Source organism: Camelina sativa, chromosome 16, assembly GCF_030686135.1.
Source record: "Camelina sativa cultivar CO46 ecotype springtype chromosome 16, ASM3068613v1".
Lineage (NCBI taxonomy): Eukaryota > Viridiplantae > Streptophyta > Magnoliopsida > Brassicales > Brassicaceae > Camelina > Camelina sativa.
In genome coordinates this window covers 4,266,607-4,283,825 of record NC_141895.1, presented here as the reverse complement: position 1 = coordinate 4,283,825, position 17,219 = coordinate 4,266,607, and the positions used below count along the sequence as shown (strand labels likewise).

Here is a 17,219-nt window from a genome sequence, read left to right as displayed (position 1 = left end):
CGTTATTTTGAAGTAAGACCGAAAAATGTTACAAACTCATAAGACTAACTTTTGACTAATCTTACACCAACTTTGTTCACATTTTTTTGTTACTGTCCATTATTCATTCAGTTCCACATTGCTTTCTCTTTGTAATAGATACATTTAAAAATATATCTTAGACCCTTATTATTAGACTTTTTGTCTCTTTAATTGCGTCGTGCCGGTACTTTGTTGAAAGTTGCGGTTGTCTTGTGGTAGTAATTGCATTATATCCACACGAAATTGTAAAGTAGAAATGTCCATTTAGAAAGGAAAAGTGGAAAAAATAGTTAACGTTAATTTAGTTGTATAATTTGAGTGTTGACAAGAAAAAATATATATATCATGTACGAGCTAAGTTTCATCGTCTCTAACCATGTAAAGGATTTTGTTTTATCTTTTTCTTTTGTTTTTGTTTTACAAAAAAACGTAATGCAAAGCACATATACCATGTAAATTTTCTTATTATTTAATAGAGCAATATTAATGGATACCACAATTTTGGGTAACAATTAAGAAACTACCACATTGTCAGTAATTACCACTTTTCTTAGAAAAAACTTTACATGATTGTCCTTAACAGGTAAGAAATTTGCAAGGTTTGTATAGGTAGGGAACAAATCCAGAAATTTGTAAGGCTTGTATAGGTAGGGAACAAATCCATGAGTAGACATGATGGAGTCGTAATTTCATACAATAACATGTAAATTGCATTGCTTAAGATTTGACAAAATTGTAGAAAGAAATATTATGTTTCATTGGATGAAGTTTGTTATGAAAAATAACAGTTGGTGAATTGTAATATAGATGTGTTTTGGCAAAACATACGCTGTAAATGACAGCTTTATGTTAGTTGATATATGAAATAATAATCATTAGTTATATGGTTTTTAACCATACAACATGTTGTTTAGTAATAAAACATAGACAGGGTGATACCTATCTACTATACAGTAAAACCTCTATAAATTAATAATGTTGGGGCAATGAAATTTTATTAATTTATAGAGGTTTTAATTTCTCGATAAATTAATAACTATTAATTTATTAAGAGATTTTCCTAATTTGGTAAAAAAGGTTTAAAAATAAAATTTAATAGTTATAATTGATATTTTTATAAAATCAATTAAAATGAAAATAACAATTATCATGTTTTAAAAATAGTACTCAAAGTTTTTTATATAGTAAAAATATTAAAAGTGAACTCTAATAAAACTTAATATGTATATATATACATATATTTAGATAATTTTATATAATTATTCATTTATATTATTATTGGGACCATATATTTACAAAGAATTTTCAAAAAAATTATTATCTTATTATATTATCGAATTATGTCTAAAATTACACTAGTCCCAACTTGAGAGCAAATAAATTTATCAAGTATTAGAAGGGGGTATTAAACTTGTATTTTAGAAGATTTTAGAATATTCTGAAAATCACTTGTTATTCAATTGATGATTTTTAATAATCTTCTAAGAATCCTATGTTATTCAACTTGGAATATATGTAAAATCATTTAAAATATTTTACAATCTCTTGTTATTCAATTAATGATTTACAAAACTTATTTAAAATCTACAGTTATTCAAAATATCACAAATTTTTTTAAAAAATGTTCTTTTGAATGATTCTACAAGACTTTTGTTTGTTTTTTAGTTATAAAATATGAGTATAAATCATAGCTATAAGGTGGAATTGTTGAGGATTTTTTTTTAAACCAGTTATCACAACAAAACCAAAAACTGATGTATCGTCTCTTTCTCTCTCTCAAAACCGTAATCGATCGAATCATCGTAACTTCTCCTCCTGCAATCGATCGAATCTAATGGTCAATAGTTCCTTGAAGAATCATCAAGGTACGTTTTCCTGATGCTCCGTACAATCCTCCGATTCGTTAGATTTGTGGATTTTAAATGTGGTTGGATCACTTAGCTCAATGGTGGTTGGTGAGTTCGGTGTTAGGTGAATGAAGAAGCTCTGTTTCTTCCTCTTCTACTTCTAATTTGCACTTGAAGCAATCAAATTAGGGATAACTTTTTTTTTTAAACAAAGATTGGGGTTTGGGGATAACAATGTTGTCTTCTACTTCTTTCTCCTTCGAGCAACCTCGAGTAATAACCTGTAAAGGTAAACAAAAAAGGGTCTTTTGTTTTTGTCGTAATTTATGAAAGATTATATTTTTTGATTGGGTAGTTCTTGTAGCGGCGGTGGCATGGTGTCTTGGTGAGCCATTAGTTATGGAGGAAGTTGTAGTGAGTCCACCTTAACCTCTTGAGATCAGGATTAAGTGGTTTGTACATCTCTATGTCGTAGTGACCTCTCTGCTTGGGAGTCTCAGGTTTATGTTTCTTTGCTAATAACATCTTTTCAATTTGGCTTAAGAGTCTTTGATGAAGTCTTCATTTTTTGGTACAGTCTCTTTTGCCACGAATTTTTGGTCATGAAGCTGCAGGGTAAGTTGCTTTTGTTCATAATATCATTTTTAAAAAGATTATGTAAACATAGGAGCATTGGACATCTTTCTTTCCTACTTATTAAGCTGCATTGGACATCTTTGTTTCCTCCCATCTACGTTTCTGCATGTTAGTCAAACCCTACGAAGGTTCTGTTTGATATTTTATTGTCCATCTACTGTTTTATTTTTATGTCAAAAGTAGAAGTTAACTGCTACGATATGCTGTCGCAGAAACTAACGTTGATCAAAAAAATGATGAAGAAGAAGAACAGCTTCATGGTACTCACGAACAACAAAGAGTGCTCGCTAATACATGGAGAGCAAATATAGCTCCAAGCATGTGGACTGATGCTATGAATATGGGGTCATGATGCATTACTATGACTATGCTTTATTTTTAGATTGTTTCATTTCCTTTGTTGGGTAATTTTTTTTTTTTTCTCCTTTTTGGTTCTTGTCTAGAAACGTAAAAGTCTTGTTTTCTTTTCTTTGTTTTGAAAACGACTTGCAACCTAGTGGTTCAGTGTCTTTTTTTGTTCAATGAAACGTAAAATTACGAGAGGTCAACTATTAGAGCAATCTGAGAAAGAACAAGCTTCCAACAATGGGACAATTAACTACTACATGCGGTCTATTAGGAACAAGCGTTGCAACATACTCCTCCATGTTTTCAAGGTAATCTAAACTTTTGCGCAAACTAGTTTCAACGGTTATCATATATTTCTCCTCCAAGTTGTATTCGCATAGTTTTATTTCACTTTCACGTGTCCTCACCTTTATAAGCAACAATCCTGCCTGGTTTACCACAGCTCCTAGCCACATAGTAGATTCACGAGTACGCAACGACCAGAAGAAATTTTCACCCACCAGGATTCTTTCAGGGTTCACACGGCTCAAGCCAAAAAAATTCCTTCATGGGAAATCAATCACGTGGCCAACAAACCACCAATAGAAATAACGTACTTAGGGCAAATTCTGTGTTACGTAATAGTTATATTATGGTATAGAGTTTTTTTTTGGTGTTATTAAATATTTTTAAAATCATTCAAAGTTTACTAAAATCTCATAGAATCTAATAGAATATCATATAATCACATTTTATTTTCTTTTTTTAATAGAATAACTCTAAAACACAATCAAATTTCCTAAAATCTTTCAGAATTCTAAAATTTTAAAATCTTACCAAATTCTAAGAATATCAAATTTAATACCCTCTCTTAATTTATAGATATTCTACTGCTATATGATGTTAGTTTACCTAAAACCAATAATGTAATTGTAATATCTCTTGGGACAGCTACGATACCAAATGTGATATTTTCTTAATTATGTCTATTTTTATGGTAACTACATATTCTCTATTTAATAAAATAAGAATTTGTAAATAAATTCAAGGTTTGAAGCTCATTGAAATGTGTGCGGCGGATTTTAGTGGACAAAAATAAACAAGGGTAAGATACAACTTTCCGTGTTGCAAAGTAATGATAAGAAACTAAGAAAAAAAAAGTATATAGTTTACTGTTACTCTTTATTTGAGTAATAATAGGGTACGGAATGAGGAACAAATCAATATGAAAGTAAGTGGGGGCAGACAAATTGGTTAACACCACCATTAAAATGAAAAAGAGTTTGTGTTTTGGACCGACCCTATCCGAAGTTAGATTCATGTAATCTCATGATTGTAGGAAAAAGAATGTATCACTCCTCTTCTAAAATTAATTGTTTTTATTTAAAAGAATTTTCAGTTTTCATCAAAGGAATAGATGGGTAGAAAGTTTACATCATCAACACCTCCCGCCTTCAAAAATAACTAAGTTAAAAATCCATATTATCCAATACGAAAAAATGTTAAGTTCATAGTAACTATTAAGCCCTAAAACCTCTATGATCTCTTATATATTAATACAGAAGCACACTCTTCAAAAAAACAGATGTGCTACCAAATAGCTATGTGTACCTTTTAACAAAATATTCTTACATTTTCTACTTAATTACATTAACATGCTATTATATTTTTTTTTAAAACAATTAACTGAATAATTATTTCTGCACAAATTAAAATATCACATATTAAAACTGATTAAATAATTACATACTATTTTTCAGGCAAAATTTCACTAAAAATTATTTATCAATATAAGTAAAATATTCCAAAAAGACTATAAAAACATATCAATTAATATAAAATTAATAAAATAAAGAACATATAACTTATTAACATAATCATATAAACACAAAATGTTATTTTTTTATGTTCTTATTATTACCGTAGTAATTTAAATAATAAACTTTCAATAGTTATTATAATTGATAATAAAAAAAAGTATATTACTTTAGAATTATCTCCAACTCATTGAAAGAAACTTAATTCCTAATAAATGAGTTGGAGATAATTCAGGGGTAATATGGGATATCATGATGTGTGATTATTTATATATCTAAGTATGTAAACTAATTAATCTCAACATTTAGTGTGATTATTCATTTTAAAAATGGAAATATTGATAATTGAATAGGAATATACGTTCTAATTGTATATTCATGTATTATTAAAAAGGAATGGGACAATAACCCTTATCATTGTAAATAAACTTAGTATCCAAAAAATATTATAATATATTTAAAATGAGTGATTATTAGATTATGGAAAAAATTTATAGTTACTGGATGAACCATAAATATATATTTGATTTTTAAAACACACAAAATATATATGACCATAAATTGTAACATTTTATAAATATTTAATATATTTTTTTACCACGTTCACATATTTCACAGGTGAAATGTATTCTTACACAAATACGTTTATTTTGGAATTTCATTAATTTTTTCAAAAAAATTTTGGGTAATAATCCATCATTTATAGAAAATATTAACCTAACTCAAAAAAATTAAATAGCCTAATAAAAAATATTAAATCAATAAATTAGATTATCTTCAGAAAAATTAGTTTAGAATCCGATTGTTATTAACATATAATATAATTAAATAATTAAACTACCAAGTAATTTAGTATGTAACAAAATAAAACATAAGAAGATATGAATTTTATTTTTAAACCATACAAAAGACATGTTGCAATAAATAGTAACATTTTATCAATATTTTCTCTACCATCAAAATTCTTACACATTCAAAGATTTCAGGGTAAACGTATTTTTTACAGGAAAAACATAGTTTTGAATAAATAAATAAAAAACTTTAGTTATATATTATGTTTGACACAAACTGATATTGGTTTTAATGTTTTAGGACAATAATTTCACTTATAGTGATTTTATTTAAATTTGATTTATCCTACACATAGTGCAGATTGTTACCTACTATTGGTTATAGACACAGTCAAAACAAAGTTCGTAACCTCTTACGCTACATCTTAGGAGGATACCTCTAAATCTTCTCGCACTCTTTTAAAAAACGCTTTACAATAAACAAAACAACTCAAACAAGAATGCAGAAGCAGTGGCTCGAGATCTTACTCTTTCACACTCTCATTGATTCATCATCTTTATCACCACAAAGACTCAGAGTGATGAACATACTCATATCAAAGCAAAGATCAGACTTGATCCAACACAAACTCTCTCAACACACGTCCTTCTTCGGCATCAAGCTCTGGATCCTCATCACAGCTTCTGCCTCTATAGCCTTCTTCTTAGTTCTGATCATTTCTATCTTCCTCTGTTACATCTTTCACAGGAGAAAATGTAGACAAGAACCATTCAGACTAAGATCAAAGCTTTGCCTCCCTTTGTCACACATTCCCTTAAATAACAAACGTCAGATTCCATACAACCGTTGCGGCGACGATGTAGAGAGCCAGAGAATCTCTCAGGCTGGTTGGTCCTCTGCTCGTCTTTCCTACTACATCCACAGCTTCTCCTCTACCGGAAGCTTTGGAAGCTTCAATGTGTTTACGTTCATGGAGATCAAGAATGTGACAGATGGTTTTGCAGAATACAATCTGATTGCTAGAGGAGATTCTTCAACAGTGTATCGTGGAGTCTTGATGGGGACAGTCACTGTTGCTGTCAAACGTTTCTTCCCCATCCATCAAAGGTTTCTAGATTTTTTACTTGATCCCTTCATATATATTTATCTTAGAATCTTAATGTTTTGATCTGAGACAAAAGATGCAATCAGGTACGAAGATAAAGATTTCATAACAAGAGCTGAGATGATTGCAAATGTTAGACACAAGAATGTGGTGAGACTCCTTGGGTACTGCATTGAAGGAGATGAGAGGTATATATATATATTTATACTATATTACCTCACCTGTGTGACTTAATATGTGAGACTTTGTACTAAAGTCCGAATGAATTTTAGGGTTCTTGTTTACGAATACGCTGAGAAAGGTGATTTGCACCAATGGCTTCATGGATCTGCTGGGAGAAATCGGCCTCTTACCTGGAGAAAGAGAATGAAGATCATTCAAGGAGTAGCAAAAGGGTGTGTGATGATCTAATCTATATTTAAACTATATTAACCAAAAATATTATTTAGCATGAATGATCGTGATGGTTGATTATGTTTGTGTTCTGATGATCAGGCTCGCGTATGTTCACGAGGACATCGAACCAAAGATCACTCATCAAGACATAAGACCAAGCAAGATTCTTCTTGATTATCAATGGAACCCTAAGATACTTGATGTTGGATTCATCGGTCACAGTGAGATTCCAACTTTTGTTCCTTCACCTGGTAATCTTGATGAGAAAATCGATGTCCATTGCTTCGGGACTTTGATAATGGAGCTTGTCTCTGGGAGAGTCTCTGTAGACCAAAGCTTACCACATGTAAGAATTCATATACATAGAACATATTTTCTCATGCACAAACCCAATGTTAGCTTACCGGAAACATTGCTTTTTCTTGGCAGGTTTATCTAGTGGACTGGATCAAAGAGATGGTGGCAAATCATATGATAGTAGATGTTCTTGATCCTACCCTGCCTGAATTTCCTACAATGAAAGAACTCAAACGGATTGTGTTGATTGCCTTGCGTTGTGTTGATCCTGAGATAGAAGAAAGACCGAAAATGGGAGATGTGATTCACATGCTCCAACCACATGACTTGCTACTGAGTAACAATGTAATCGAACTTTTGACATTTTAGTTCCTTGTTCCTCAAGATATATCGATCGATTTGTTTGTTTCTTATCCTTACTTTCTTGTCTATGGTGCAGGCAATACAGACACCTCATAAGATCATCAGGTCACACGAGGTTTCCGCGATCAGTATCAGACAATGAATCAATAAAGTAAAAAACATGACGGCTACTTCAGGATCTTATGCTGTGCATTTTTTACAGACTGGTTTCTTTTAGTTTATCTCACAGCAGTCTCAGCTGTATTGATTTTTTATCTTTGCATCTGGTGTGAATGTGTTCCACAACATTCACTAAATGAAACAGTAGAACATAATAAGAAAAAAAAAAATGAGAGACAGCTTTAGATATGAGTAAGCCCCTAGACACTACCACAAGGTCCACAACTAATATTAGCTACAACATTTATGCTTTTCATAGTTTGAACTTTGAACTGTCAGATATTGACTCCAAAGCCTCTCCAGCAAGCTAATAGGGTAAGTTATGCTCAACTATATTTTGTAATCGCTATCAATAAAACCATAAACATCGATTTAACTAAATTGGGTCTATTATGCTCCCAGAGACCTTCTTCACATCTCTGTACCAGGATTTCATATTGCTCATATACTTGATACACAGTGAGGATATTTTTAGTGTTAAAAAGAGAACAAATCAAAAGATTTCGGTTGATACAAATGTTACATATACCAAACACAACATCTTCTCTTTGTGTATATATCCTAGATAGATAGCTTCAGGACTTTGTAATTATTGAAGTCAAAACCACTGGTTAGCTAAACGTATGTGTGTTTAAGTCATCTCTTAACCAAACAGAATAGGTTTCGTTAAATCTGATTGTGATTACTTACTGCATGAAAAAAAACCCCAGAAGATAGCCAAGTAAGAACTTTAATTTTGTATAAAGGCTAAAACAAGATATGGCCTACGCATCTGTACAAACACAGCTTAAGAAAACTACTCAAGACTAATATTGTAAGAGTATTCACACTCTGCACAAAGATAAGAAGAACATGAGTTACTCTTCAAGGTGTCAGATAAAACAGCTTCTGCACCACTTTCGCTTCATATTTGCTTTCATATTAACCAAGCCTGCTTACAAACAGTAGATGTAATAAAAGATACGTACTTCACCTGCAAGTTAATGAAAACCCTAATTAAGACCTTAACGCTCCAGAAAATGTCATATAATAATTAATAATATCATCATCAATAGTTCATGCACATCAAAGATTAAACATACCTTCAACTGCAAGGAACCATCCCACGAACCATCAAAACGTAGAGCGACAAAGATCAATGGAACCTAAGTCGACGGATTTAAGCACAAGCGATCTTGATACGACCTTCCCCTGAATCTCACCCCCTTCAAGTCTTTTTAAGACGATCTCTACGCACCAAACATCTTGACGACCTTGTCGGTCTTTAGTAGGGCCTATAACCATCAAATTCCCACAAATATTCGCCAATTTACACTCGTAATAGTTGAGGTTAGGCGAAAAAAATTCACCCACCACAGGTCTCCAACAAAATCATTGGGATCGCATGCCACTATCGGAGATTCAGAAAGACACAGTGGATCAATGCTATACAGCAAATCCTCAACCACACAACACCCATTGTGACACATCTGATGACATTCAAATTCCCGGACGTGGTGCAATATACCTTGTCTTTGTTCATAAGCGAAACAATCCATAAGATCCATGATGTAAATCCTCTCTTGCATCACAATATATGCCATAAATGCTCCATTCTGATTAAAGATCGGGAATGGACCAGGGAATGGACCAGGCACTGGGACACTACTCCAAGTCTGAGTCTCTGTATCGAACACCTCGACCCAATTATCATCTCTCTGCTCGCAACCTCCGATCACGTAAATCTTTCCGTCAATTACTCCGGCAGCTGCACTGTAGCGACTCCTCTGCATTCTCGGGAGCGAGCGACGTGTGTGGAATCTGCAATCGATGAGCAACACATCCGATGTGGATCGATATCGTCCGTTGTCTCCACCAATCACATACATCTCGTATCCGATTGTGACCACAGCAGATCCAAGATTCATAGGAGGAAGTGATCTGACTTCGGTCAATCGTAAAGAGATATTTCTTGGAACGTTACGGTTGAGAATGTACCAGCACGGTAACCTATTACGAGGGAATCGGAACCGGATCAAAGCGTAAAGAACCGGTTCGGTGAGGCCGAGTTGCGAGCGCCTTTGGTAGAGTTCCGGCGAAGAGATGACGTGATGAAAGGATCTTGAGAAGAGAGATAGCTTCGGGTAATTACATCTCTCGACGAGTAAGAGGATGCTTTCGACGAGTCCTTCTGGGATGTATAGAGTAACCGGAGCAAGCTTCTCTACTTCTTGATCTTCTTCTTTAGGATTCTCGTTTTGATTCTCTACTTCTTCTTGCGGGTTCTTCCTTGGATCGCCGCCGTTAGAGGCGTCGTCGGAAATTTCAGAGATTAAAGCCATCGCGCGCCAGAGTGTGAAGTCTTCAGCAGCAAGCCAGCAACGAATTTAACTGAAAGGGAGAAGACGAAGTAGACTTTTGAAAGAAGCTGTTACGTCCGTTGTGTATTTAACTATTTATAATGAAACCATAATGAGTAGTAACAGAAACTTCGTTTAGTGAAAGCGATTCTTTTGTATTATTTCATTTTTTTCATTTTAAGTTTTGGGTAAATATACATTATCATCTAATTTTTATTATGGGGTTTTTTTTTTTTTTTCCTTCAGTCTCAAAAACAAATCACCTTTTTTATAAACGTCTCTCAACGTGGCTGAAAAGCTACTCTGTTCTCTCTACTTAATAATAACTCTAGTTTGTGTTTCAAATGGCGTACTCAAATGTTGAATTCAAATGCTTTGTATTCTTAGGTAATTTAAATGGAGATCCTCTTAAACATATTTGTATTCGTCGTAAACTAGTATTATTTTTATGTGCCTTGTAGAAGAAGTTAAAAATAAAGGTAATTTTGTTTTTAATTACAAGGTAAAGAATGAGGGTAAAATTTTTATTCTAAGCTCAGACCTTTTAATTTTTTTCATTGTACAAAGTTGTAGTTACACCTAAAGACACTTATTAATTCACTTTTTTTTTTGCTTCATCTCTAAACCATAACTTCATAATATTGCTCATATAGTCATATGTATGATAGCAGAGTACTTACAGCAGAAGAATGTTAGTGCAACTGCACAAAAACGTAAAAAATATAGTTAAATTTGTATTAAGGATAAAACCAGTGGCCGACTCTACCCATTGTGCACAAAGATTAAAGATTAAGAAGGAAGGACGAGTCACTCTCTAATGTGTCAGATAACAGGTTCCTGAGTGACTGTTTCATACTTGCTCTCTTGTAAACAAGCTACTTCACCTGCAAGCTTATGAAAGCTAAATAAGACTTGAGGCTCAAGAAAGTAGAAGTTCATAATTTATCATCAATAATACGACATACTTAACAAAGATCAACATACTTGCAACTGTAAACGAATCATCAAACCGTAACAGTTCGAGAAATCTAATGGTGATTTTTGGTTATTACTTTTTAAGGTGGTTCGTTGTTTTTTCCTTTAAGACGGTGTGAGGGTAGAGACGGGAATCTAGCAAATGGTGCTATTGCAAATCTTGTTGGCGAAGTTGTACAAGTCGTACGCTTAACGCTGTGTGTTTTGGTGGACATGCCTATTGGATTCCTTTCTAAAGCTAAGCTCGGAGTAATAGTCTTTCAATCTTGTTCTGATTTGCTGAAAAGTCAGAGAGATGATTTTTAAATGGAGATGACTTCAATCTTGTTCTGACATAGAGATTGTTAGGTGAGAGAGGAGGTCATAAAAGAACAATCGTCGTAGTGAGAAACAAGATGACTGGAAAGATTATCGCAGAAGGTCGACATTCTGAACCAACTGAGGAAAAATACAGTAGAAACCATGGGAACAATTCAGGAGAAGCAATAGGTGAGACGTTATCCTTTTTCAAAGTTACAATATAATGCTCTGTATTTATTTAACCAAAAGTGTATAATTGGTCTTGTGCTTAACATTGAACATGAAACTATCAGGGATCTCAGAGATAATTGATGAATAGGTAAGCTAAGACTAAGCTTGAGATAATTGCCTTAGATGAAATCAAATTGTTATCTCTTGTTATAAGTGTTTAATTTATATACAGAAGTGAGCTGGATTTGATAATTGTATTTGAAGTTTTGTCCAGCAAAAACAAAAGCTAGAGCTCTTGCCTTTTTCCTTTAACTATTTTTTTTTTTTTTTTTTTTTCAGATTCTTTTGGTGATTATCTTGATGTGGTTTATTTTTGTATAATGGATCTCGCTTTTTTTTTTTCAGAGCTATGCAAGAGGTAAACTTGAATGTTATTTATGTGCTTCGATTGCTTTATGCTTGTGCTTTGTCATCGAATCAATTGTTTTATCCGGTAAACCAGTAATATGGTAACTTGAAATCATAGACCGACACCACTTTAACGGGTAGAAAGTAGAAGCCGTTAATCTTAAACCTTTCTAGATATGACTCTCTCTAACCCCGGTAACCGGTGATTAATAATTTGAAATCTAAAAGTTAAGGGTATTTTAGTAATTCAGATTTTAACGGGTATAATGTAGCCGCATTTTTGAAATTTCAGAAGGTTCACTTTTTTAATCATCTCTCTCTCTCTCTCTCTCGTACATGAGAAAGCTCTCATCTTCTTCACCGACTGAAACCAAACGTCTCAAATCTCTTCGCTCTCTGGGTACAAAAATCCTTCTTCTAATTCGTATCGATTCCTCCCGGATTCTTCAATTTCAACAGCGTAATACGGCTTTATCGGATTGGGGAATCAACAGAACAGGTAACCTCTCAAATCTCTTCTCTAGGTTAAAAAACCCTTTGTTTAAAATATTCTCATGAATTTATCCAATTTTAAATACGTGATTTGATTTGATCCGCTTCGAAATATTGAATCATATATGTAACAAGAGGTTTGAAACCGAAGAAGAACGTAAACAAATCCTTCTCTCTGTTATCTCTCGCTTTTTTTTTTTTTTTTTTTTTTTTTTTTTTTTTTTTTGAAAACCCTAAATCTCCTTTTCGCAAAATTTTCTGTAGAAATTGGCTACCGTAGATCAATGGGGGAGTTCTCTTAATTAGGCTAAGGCGATCAATTCTAAGGTCAGTTACTTAATTTATCCCAAATCGGTATGTTAATCTTCTTGATTTTATGATCCCATGGGTCGATCGAGTTTTGTTATTTCATCGATACCATCTCTATGATGGGTTTGCGATTTGTTTGACTTGGTTTGACAGGAATACCAAGGGGATTCTGATTCTTCATATATTCAAGGACAATAAATTCTCCATTGGATGATGATCGGGAAAGAGTTTGATGGCCGTGGTGGCGGCTGGTGATCGAAGATAAAATTAATGGTTTTCTGCTACTCTGTTTTCGGTTTAGATTTGTTCTGCATCAGCATCACTGTGTCTCCGGTTCGATTCTTGCTCTTGTTCTTACGGTTTTCCTTTTTCTGATGTTACGGTCTTCCTTGAAATACTGCTAATCAAGGAAGCGGCTCTTAGGTATGTTAATAAACACTAAGTACGCTGTCTCTCTACTCTGAGTGTTTATTTTTTTTCCAAATATTTGGTCTTTGAACAGTTTTCTGCTTGGCCTTTTCACTATGCTGATACATACATGCATTTATTCATACACATGCATTCATACATTCATACATCATACATTCATACATCATACATTCATACATGCATTCATTCATACATCATACATTCATACATTCATACATACATACATACATACATGTAAACATTGATACTTGTATACTTGCTTTCCTTGCACGTTCGTAATTGCTTCTCACTTGGGAAATCATGAGATGATGAGAAGGATCAGCTACGTGTGGAAAACCCCATGGTTTAAGTGGTAATTTTTCACTTTCCTTTTGTTTTTATCGACTGAGGCCCATCTCACATAAGCTCTTTTTTCTCTCAAGCATATTTCAGTTTGGTGCGCATTTTATTTTTGTCATATTGTGCAGCAACTTTGGCTTTGAAAGAAGGAACAGAACCATATAAGTTAGTGGAAATCTTGGACCGGTTATTGTGTGCAGTTTTTTGGTTGCAATGAGAAAATGGTGCAGGTATGCTTATTGTTCCATCTAAAATCTTCTTATATGTATATTTTTAGAATTATTTCCCCTATATAAGTACATGAGTATATTACTTGGAAATGCAGGTTCAGAAACAGGTCATGAATCATCACTCACATGTCTTGAGTGCGGAAAACTTCCTAAGAAATGTGGTATGGCGTCAGTTAATTCATTTTTACTTATAGAATTAGTTCTAGCTTATTTGCCTGAGTTTTTGCCTTAATTCGCTGGCACTAGTGAACGAGTTGAGAGCCTTCTTGTATACAGACTCGAGCCTCTGCTATGGAGTGCCATACTGCTTCTTGTGAAGCAGTGATTTATTTTTGAGCGGGTATGGTATGTGCTGGTTTGATAAGTTTACTTACACATTCATTTTAATCTGATCACAATGATGATTCATGGCTTTTGTTTGTAGCTGTGAAAAATCATGAAGGAGCACATGAATCCCAAGATTCTTAGCGAATGCTTTGAAAAAATACTGCAATGATGGTGACTTATCTAAAAATTTATACTGCCTCATCAGTTTTAACAGTTATTAGGTCTGTTTGTGACTATAGTTTTTTTAATGGATTTTTCCAGGTTCATATCAGCGGATGTTTGAAAAACAGGTGAAGGATTCATTTACGAGAGTGTACACACAAATTTTTTGATTTTGAATGTTAGTTTGCTCCATCCATTACGAGTTTTATGTTGTTGTGTGCAGTTTCTGGTTGGAATGAAAAAAGGGGCAGGTATGCTTGTTGTTCCATCTAAAACCTTCCTATATGTATTTTTAGAATTATTCCTCCATACAAGTACTTGAGCATATTACTTAGAAATGCAGGTTCAGAAACAAGTCACTGAAATCATCACTCACATGTCTTCGAGGGCGGAAAATTTCCTAAAAAATGTGGCGTACTTTGCATCACAGGTTAGTATTGTATGAATAAAAAGCTACCTTCAGTTGATGAATGCTGTATTATGACGTTAGTTCATTTTTCCTTGCAGAATTAGTTCTAGCGCTCATTTGCCTAAGTTTTTGCATTAATTCGCAGGCATTAGTGAACGATTTAAGAGCCTTCTTTGTATACAGACTCGAGCCTGTGCTATGGAGTGCCCTACTGCTTTCTGCGAAGTAATGATTTGTTTTCGAATTGGTTTGTGCTGGTTCGGTAAGTGTACTTTCACATTCATTTTAATCTGATCAAAATGATGATTCATGGCTGTTTTGGATGGTTTTAGCTGTTAATGACTTTGGTGCCTCACTTTTGAAACATAATTTTGTGGAAGATTTTTCGACTTAGATATTGGTGGCGGCTATAGATAGTTTTAAGCTGCTTATGCTTTTGTTTGTTGAAGAGTATTTATCAATAATTGTACCAAACTGTGTTTTTTATCTTTGCAGAATGCAGACATCAAAAGGGATTCTTAAGCCTGCACTTGACACAATATGAGACAAACCGTTTTGAGGTACTTATATTTGCGGATTGTCTTAATTTTTGGATTTCTTGTTTTTCTTTTTGTACTTATATTCTGTTCATCAAGGGATTGCGGCTCTAAAGAGAGTTGTTAATACCTAGAGAAGTAAGCTTTAGAGATAATACTGAGTCTTTTGTACTTTTGTAGATGCGTTTGGAGTCGATTGAGCTATAAATAAAATTCTGGAAGATTGCACCTTGGCTGCTCTCAATTCGTGGCTTGGTTTTGGTTTTGCCCATCTTGAGAAAATGGTTGGGTGATAATCTTCCTTAGGCATGTCTTTTTTATTTTATTAATGCAGATTCCTTATAAGTCCTAACACAGATGGGAAAATGGGAGCAGAAGGGCGTCATTGGATGACAAACAGCTTTCTGGATAAAGTGACTTTGTGGATGCTATACATTTAATGAACCCTGCAAGCAACCGCAATGATGGTGACTTATCTAAAAATCGATACTGCCTCATCAGTTTAAACTGTTATTGGGTATGGTTGTGACTTCAGTTTTCTTATGCTTTAATGATTTTTTCCAGGTTCAAATCAGCAGATATGCTAAAAACAGATGAAGGATTTATTTCCGAAAGCTTGAGAATCGGTGGGCAATAAACGGTATATATTCGTGGATAAGCTTTGTTCTATTTGTAGCTAGAGGCCTAGAAACCAGTATCTGAATGGTCGTATGTTTCGCAGGTTGAAAAGAATATCAAAAGATACCCAAGGGACAGCACTACTAGTTCTTATGCTTAAAAAGATAAGACTAGTATTTTTCTTCTCATGCATATGCATGCACATGAGTCAGGTGGTAATTCTCTTTGTCTCTCTTCTCAAAGTAAAAAATTTAATAAACATCAAACCCACAAACACACAAAAATAAAATCTCCACAAACACTCAACAACACAAAAACAACAAACTCAAGACAAAAGAAAAACACTAAAAACTCCACACTTAAACTAAAAGCTTGCATGACCACGAGACACACAACAAACTCACATGCCATGAAACACAACACAACAAAAACAACAAACTCAAGATAAAATAAAATCTCCACACACAAACTAAACTTGGCATTCCCACAAAACACAGCACAAACGAAAACGACAAAAATGTGAAGATACGATTATGGTTTTATACATGATGGTTTGGAGTTGCACAATGGGCCGATATGCATTGTTTTATGCCCAGTCCAAAGCAGCTTGTGTTTGGTATAAAAGAAAATTAGAGACGACACAAGAAGGGTTGAGTCGTCGTCTCCTTCATGCGGCTCCAACGAGAGAAAGATATAGAAAGAGAGAGCTTGGTGAGAGAGTTCTTCGTGGTGTTTGTTCTCTTCTCTTGTTTTTCCTTTAGTGTTAATGTATTTCTAGGGTTATGTTTATAATAGAGAGATGTGAGCATATTACCTTGTGAAAGAAACACTTGTAATCTAATCATAATGGATTGGCTGAGGGACCGTCTTCCCTCTCCTGAGACGTAGGCTTCTCATACCGAGGGCTGAACTCAGGGTGAACAAATTGCTTGTGTCTTCTTTCTTTATGCTTATTGTTTGATGCACGTTCTTGCTTCAATGTTCGGTTTAATGTGAAATCGAGATTTATAATATAAAAAAAAAAAGAAACACACAATCACCTGAGACAAGAGTTCTCATTATAGAGTTAATGCTGTCCATTTACAATGTCAATAACAACAACTCATAGACATCCCACCAAAAAAAAATAACAACTCATAGACAATTTTGGTTATGTTTTCCTGTTCAAGGTATTTCAATTTTCATCTCGTGTTCTAATATACAAAGTATCTTGTCACAATTCATTATTTTTTTCACCATTCTTAATTTCCCGCATTGTATCTTGTAAATGAGATTATTGTTTTCTTTCTCTCGATATGGTTCAGGGATTGTAACTATGTATATTTTTTACTTTTGTTCTTGGTTATTTAGTTTAAGTAACCTTCTTTATATAAGTAAAAATCAATTTTTTTGTTACTTGTTATTTTTGTTACTTG

General features: G+C 33.6%; 1 protein-coding gene, 2 long non-coding RNA genes and 1 pseudogene across 50 annotated transcripts; 3 read left to right on the top strand and 1 right to left on the bottom strand.

The window, feature by feature from the left end:
* The first annotated feature begins 1,575 nt into the window (after positions 1 to 1,575).
* LOC104749781 (uncharacterized) lies at positions 1,576 to 3,546 on the top strand. 25 transcript variants are annotated; one of them, XR_015584354.1, is made up of 6 exons: positions 1,716 to 2,157; positions 2,233 to 2,320; positions 2,446 to 2,483; positions 2,618 to 2,632; positions 2,717 to 3,160; positions 3,295 to 3,546. It is a non-coding gene; the product is annotated as an uncharacterized LOC104749781 (long non-coding RNA). The 25 variants fall into 25 exon arrangements; XR_015584353.1 differs by having other exon boundaries at positions 2,570 to 2,632; XR_015584348.1 differs by having other exon boundaries at positions 2,233 to 2,368.
* A 2,391-nt stretch (positions 3,547 to 5,937) lies between these two features.
* On the top strand, positions 5,938 to 8,118 carry LOC104753373 (putative receptor-like protein kinase At2g30940). Its single transcript, XM_010475638.2, has 6 exons — positions 5,938 to 6,547; positions 6,632 to 6,733; positions 6,818 to 6,940; positions 7,041 to 7,287; positions 7,371 to 7,583; positions 7,678 to 8,118. The coding sequence occupies exons 1-6, from the start codon at positions 5,940 to 5,942 to the stop codon at positions 7,741 to 7,743; spliced, it is 1,359 nt and encodes a 452-aa protein (XP_010473940.2). The 5' UTR covers positions 5,938 to 5,939; the 3' UTR covers positions 7,744 to 8,118.
* Positions 8,119 to 8,858: 740 nt separating this feature from the next.
* On the bottom strand, positions 8,859 to 10,112 carry LOC104753372 (F-box/LRR-repeat/kelch-repeat protein At2g29770 pseudogene; annotated as a pseudogene).
* Positions 10,113 to 12,243: 2,131 nt separating this feature from the next.
* LOC147925108 (uncharacterized) lies at positions 12,244 to 16,769 on the top strand. Of its 24 annotated transcripts, none has more exons than XR_015584330.1 (18): positions 12,244 to 12,452; positions 12,710 to 12,772; positions 12,908 to 13,027; positions 13,164 to 13,177; positions 13,489 to 13,535; positions 13,651 to 13,752; positions 13,848 to 13,913; positions 14,029 to 14,097; positions 14,177 to 14,250; positions 14,341 to 14,369; positions 14,465 to 14,492; positions 14,577 to 14,671; positions 14,749 to 14,912; positions 15,146 to 15,210; positions 15,367 to 15,470; positions 15,544 to 15,653; positions 15,751 to 15,826; positions 15,908 to 16,769. It is a non-coding gene; the product is annotated as an uncharacterized LOC147925108 (long non-coding RNA). The 24 variants fall into 24 exon arrangements; XR_015584312.1 differs by having other exon boundaries at positions 13,999 to 14,097; positions 14,585 to 14,671; positions 14,796 to 14,912; XR_015584326.1 differs by having other exon boundaries at positions 13,999 to 14,097.
* Positions 16,770 to 17,219: the final 450 nt, after the last annotated feature.

Bases quoted from the DNA above. Each gene is read 5' to 3' on its own strand.
- LOC104753373 (XM_010475638.2), top strand. From the start codon at position 5,940: ATGCAGAAGCAGTGGCTCGAGATCTTACTCTTTCACACTCTCATTGAT. The intron at 6,548-6,631 runs GTTTCTAGATTT...AGATGCAATCAG, and splicing joins TTCTTCCCCATCCATCAAAG to GTACGAAGATAAAGATTTCA. The intron at 7,288-7,370 runs GTAAGAATTCAT...TTTTCTTGGCAG, and splicing joins TAGACCAAAGCTTACCACAT to GTTTATCTAGTGGACTGGAT.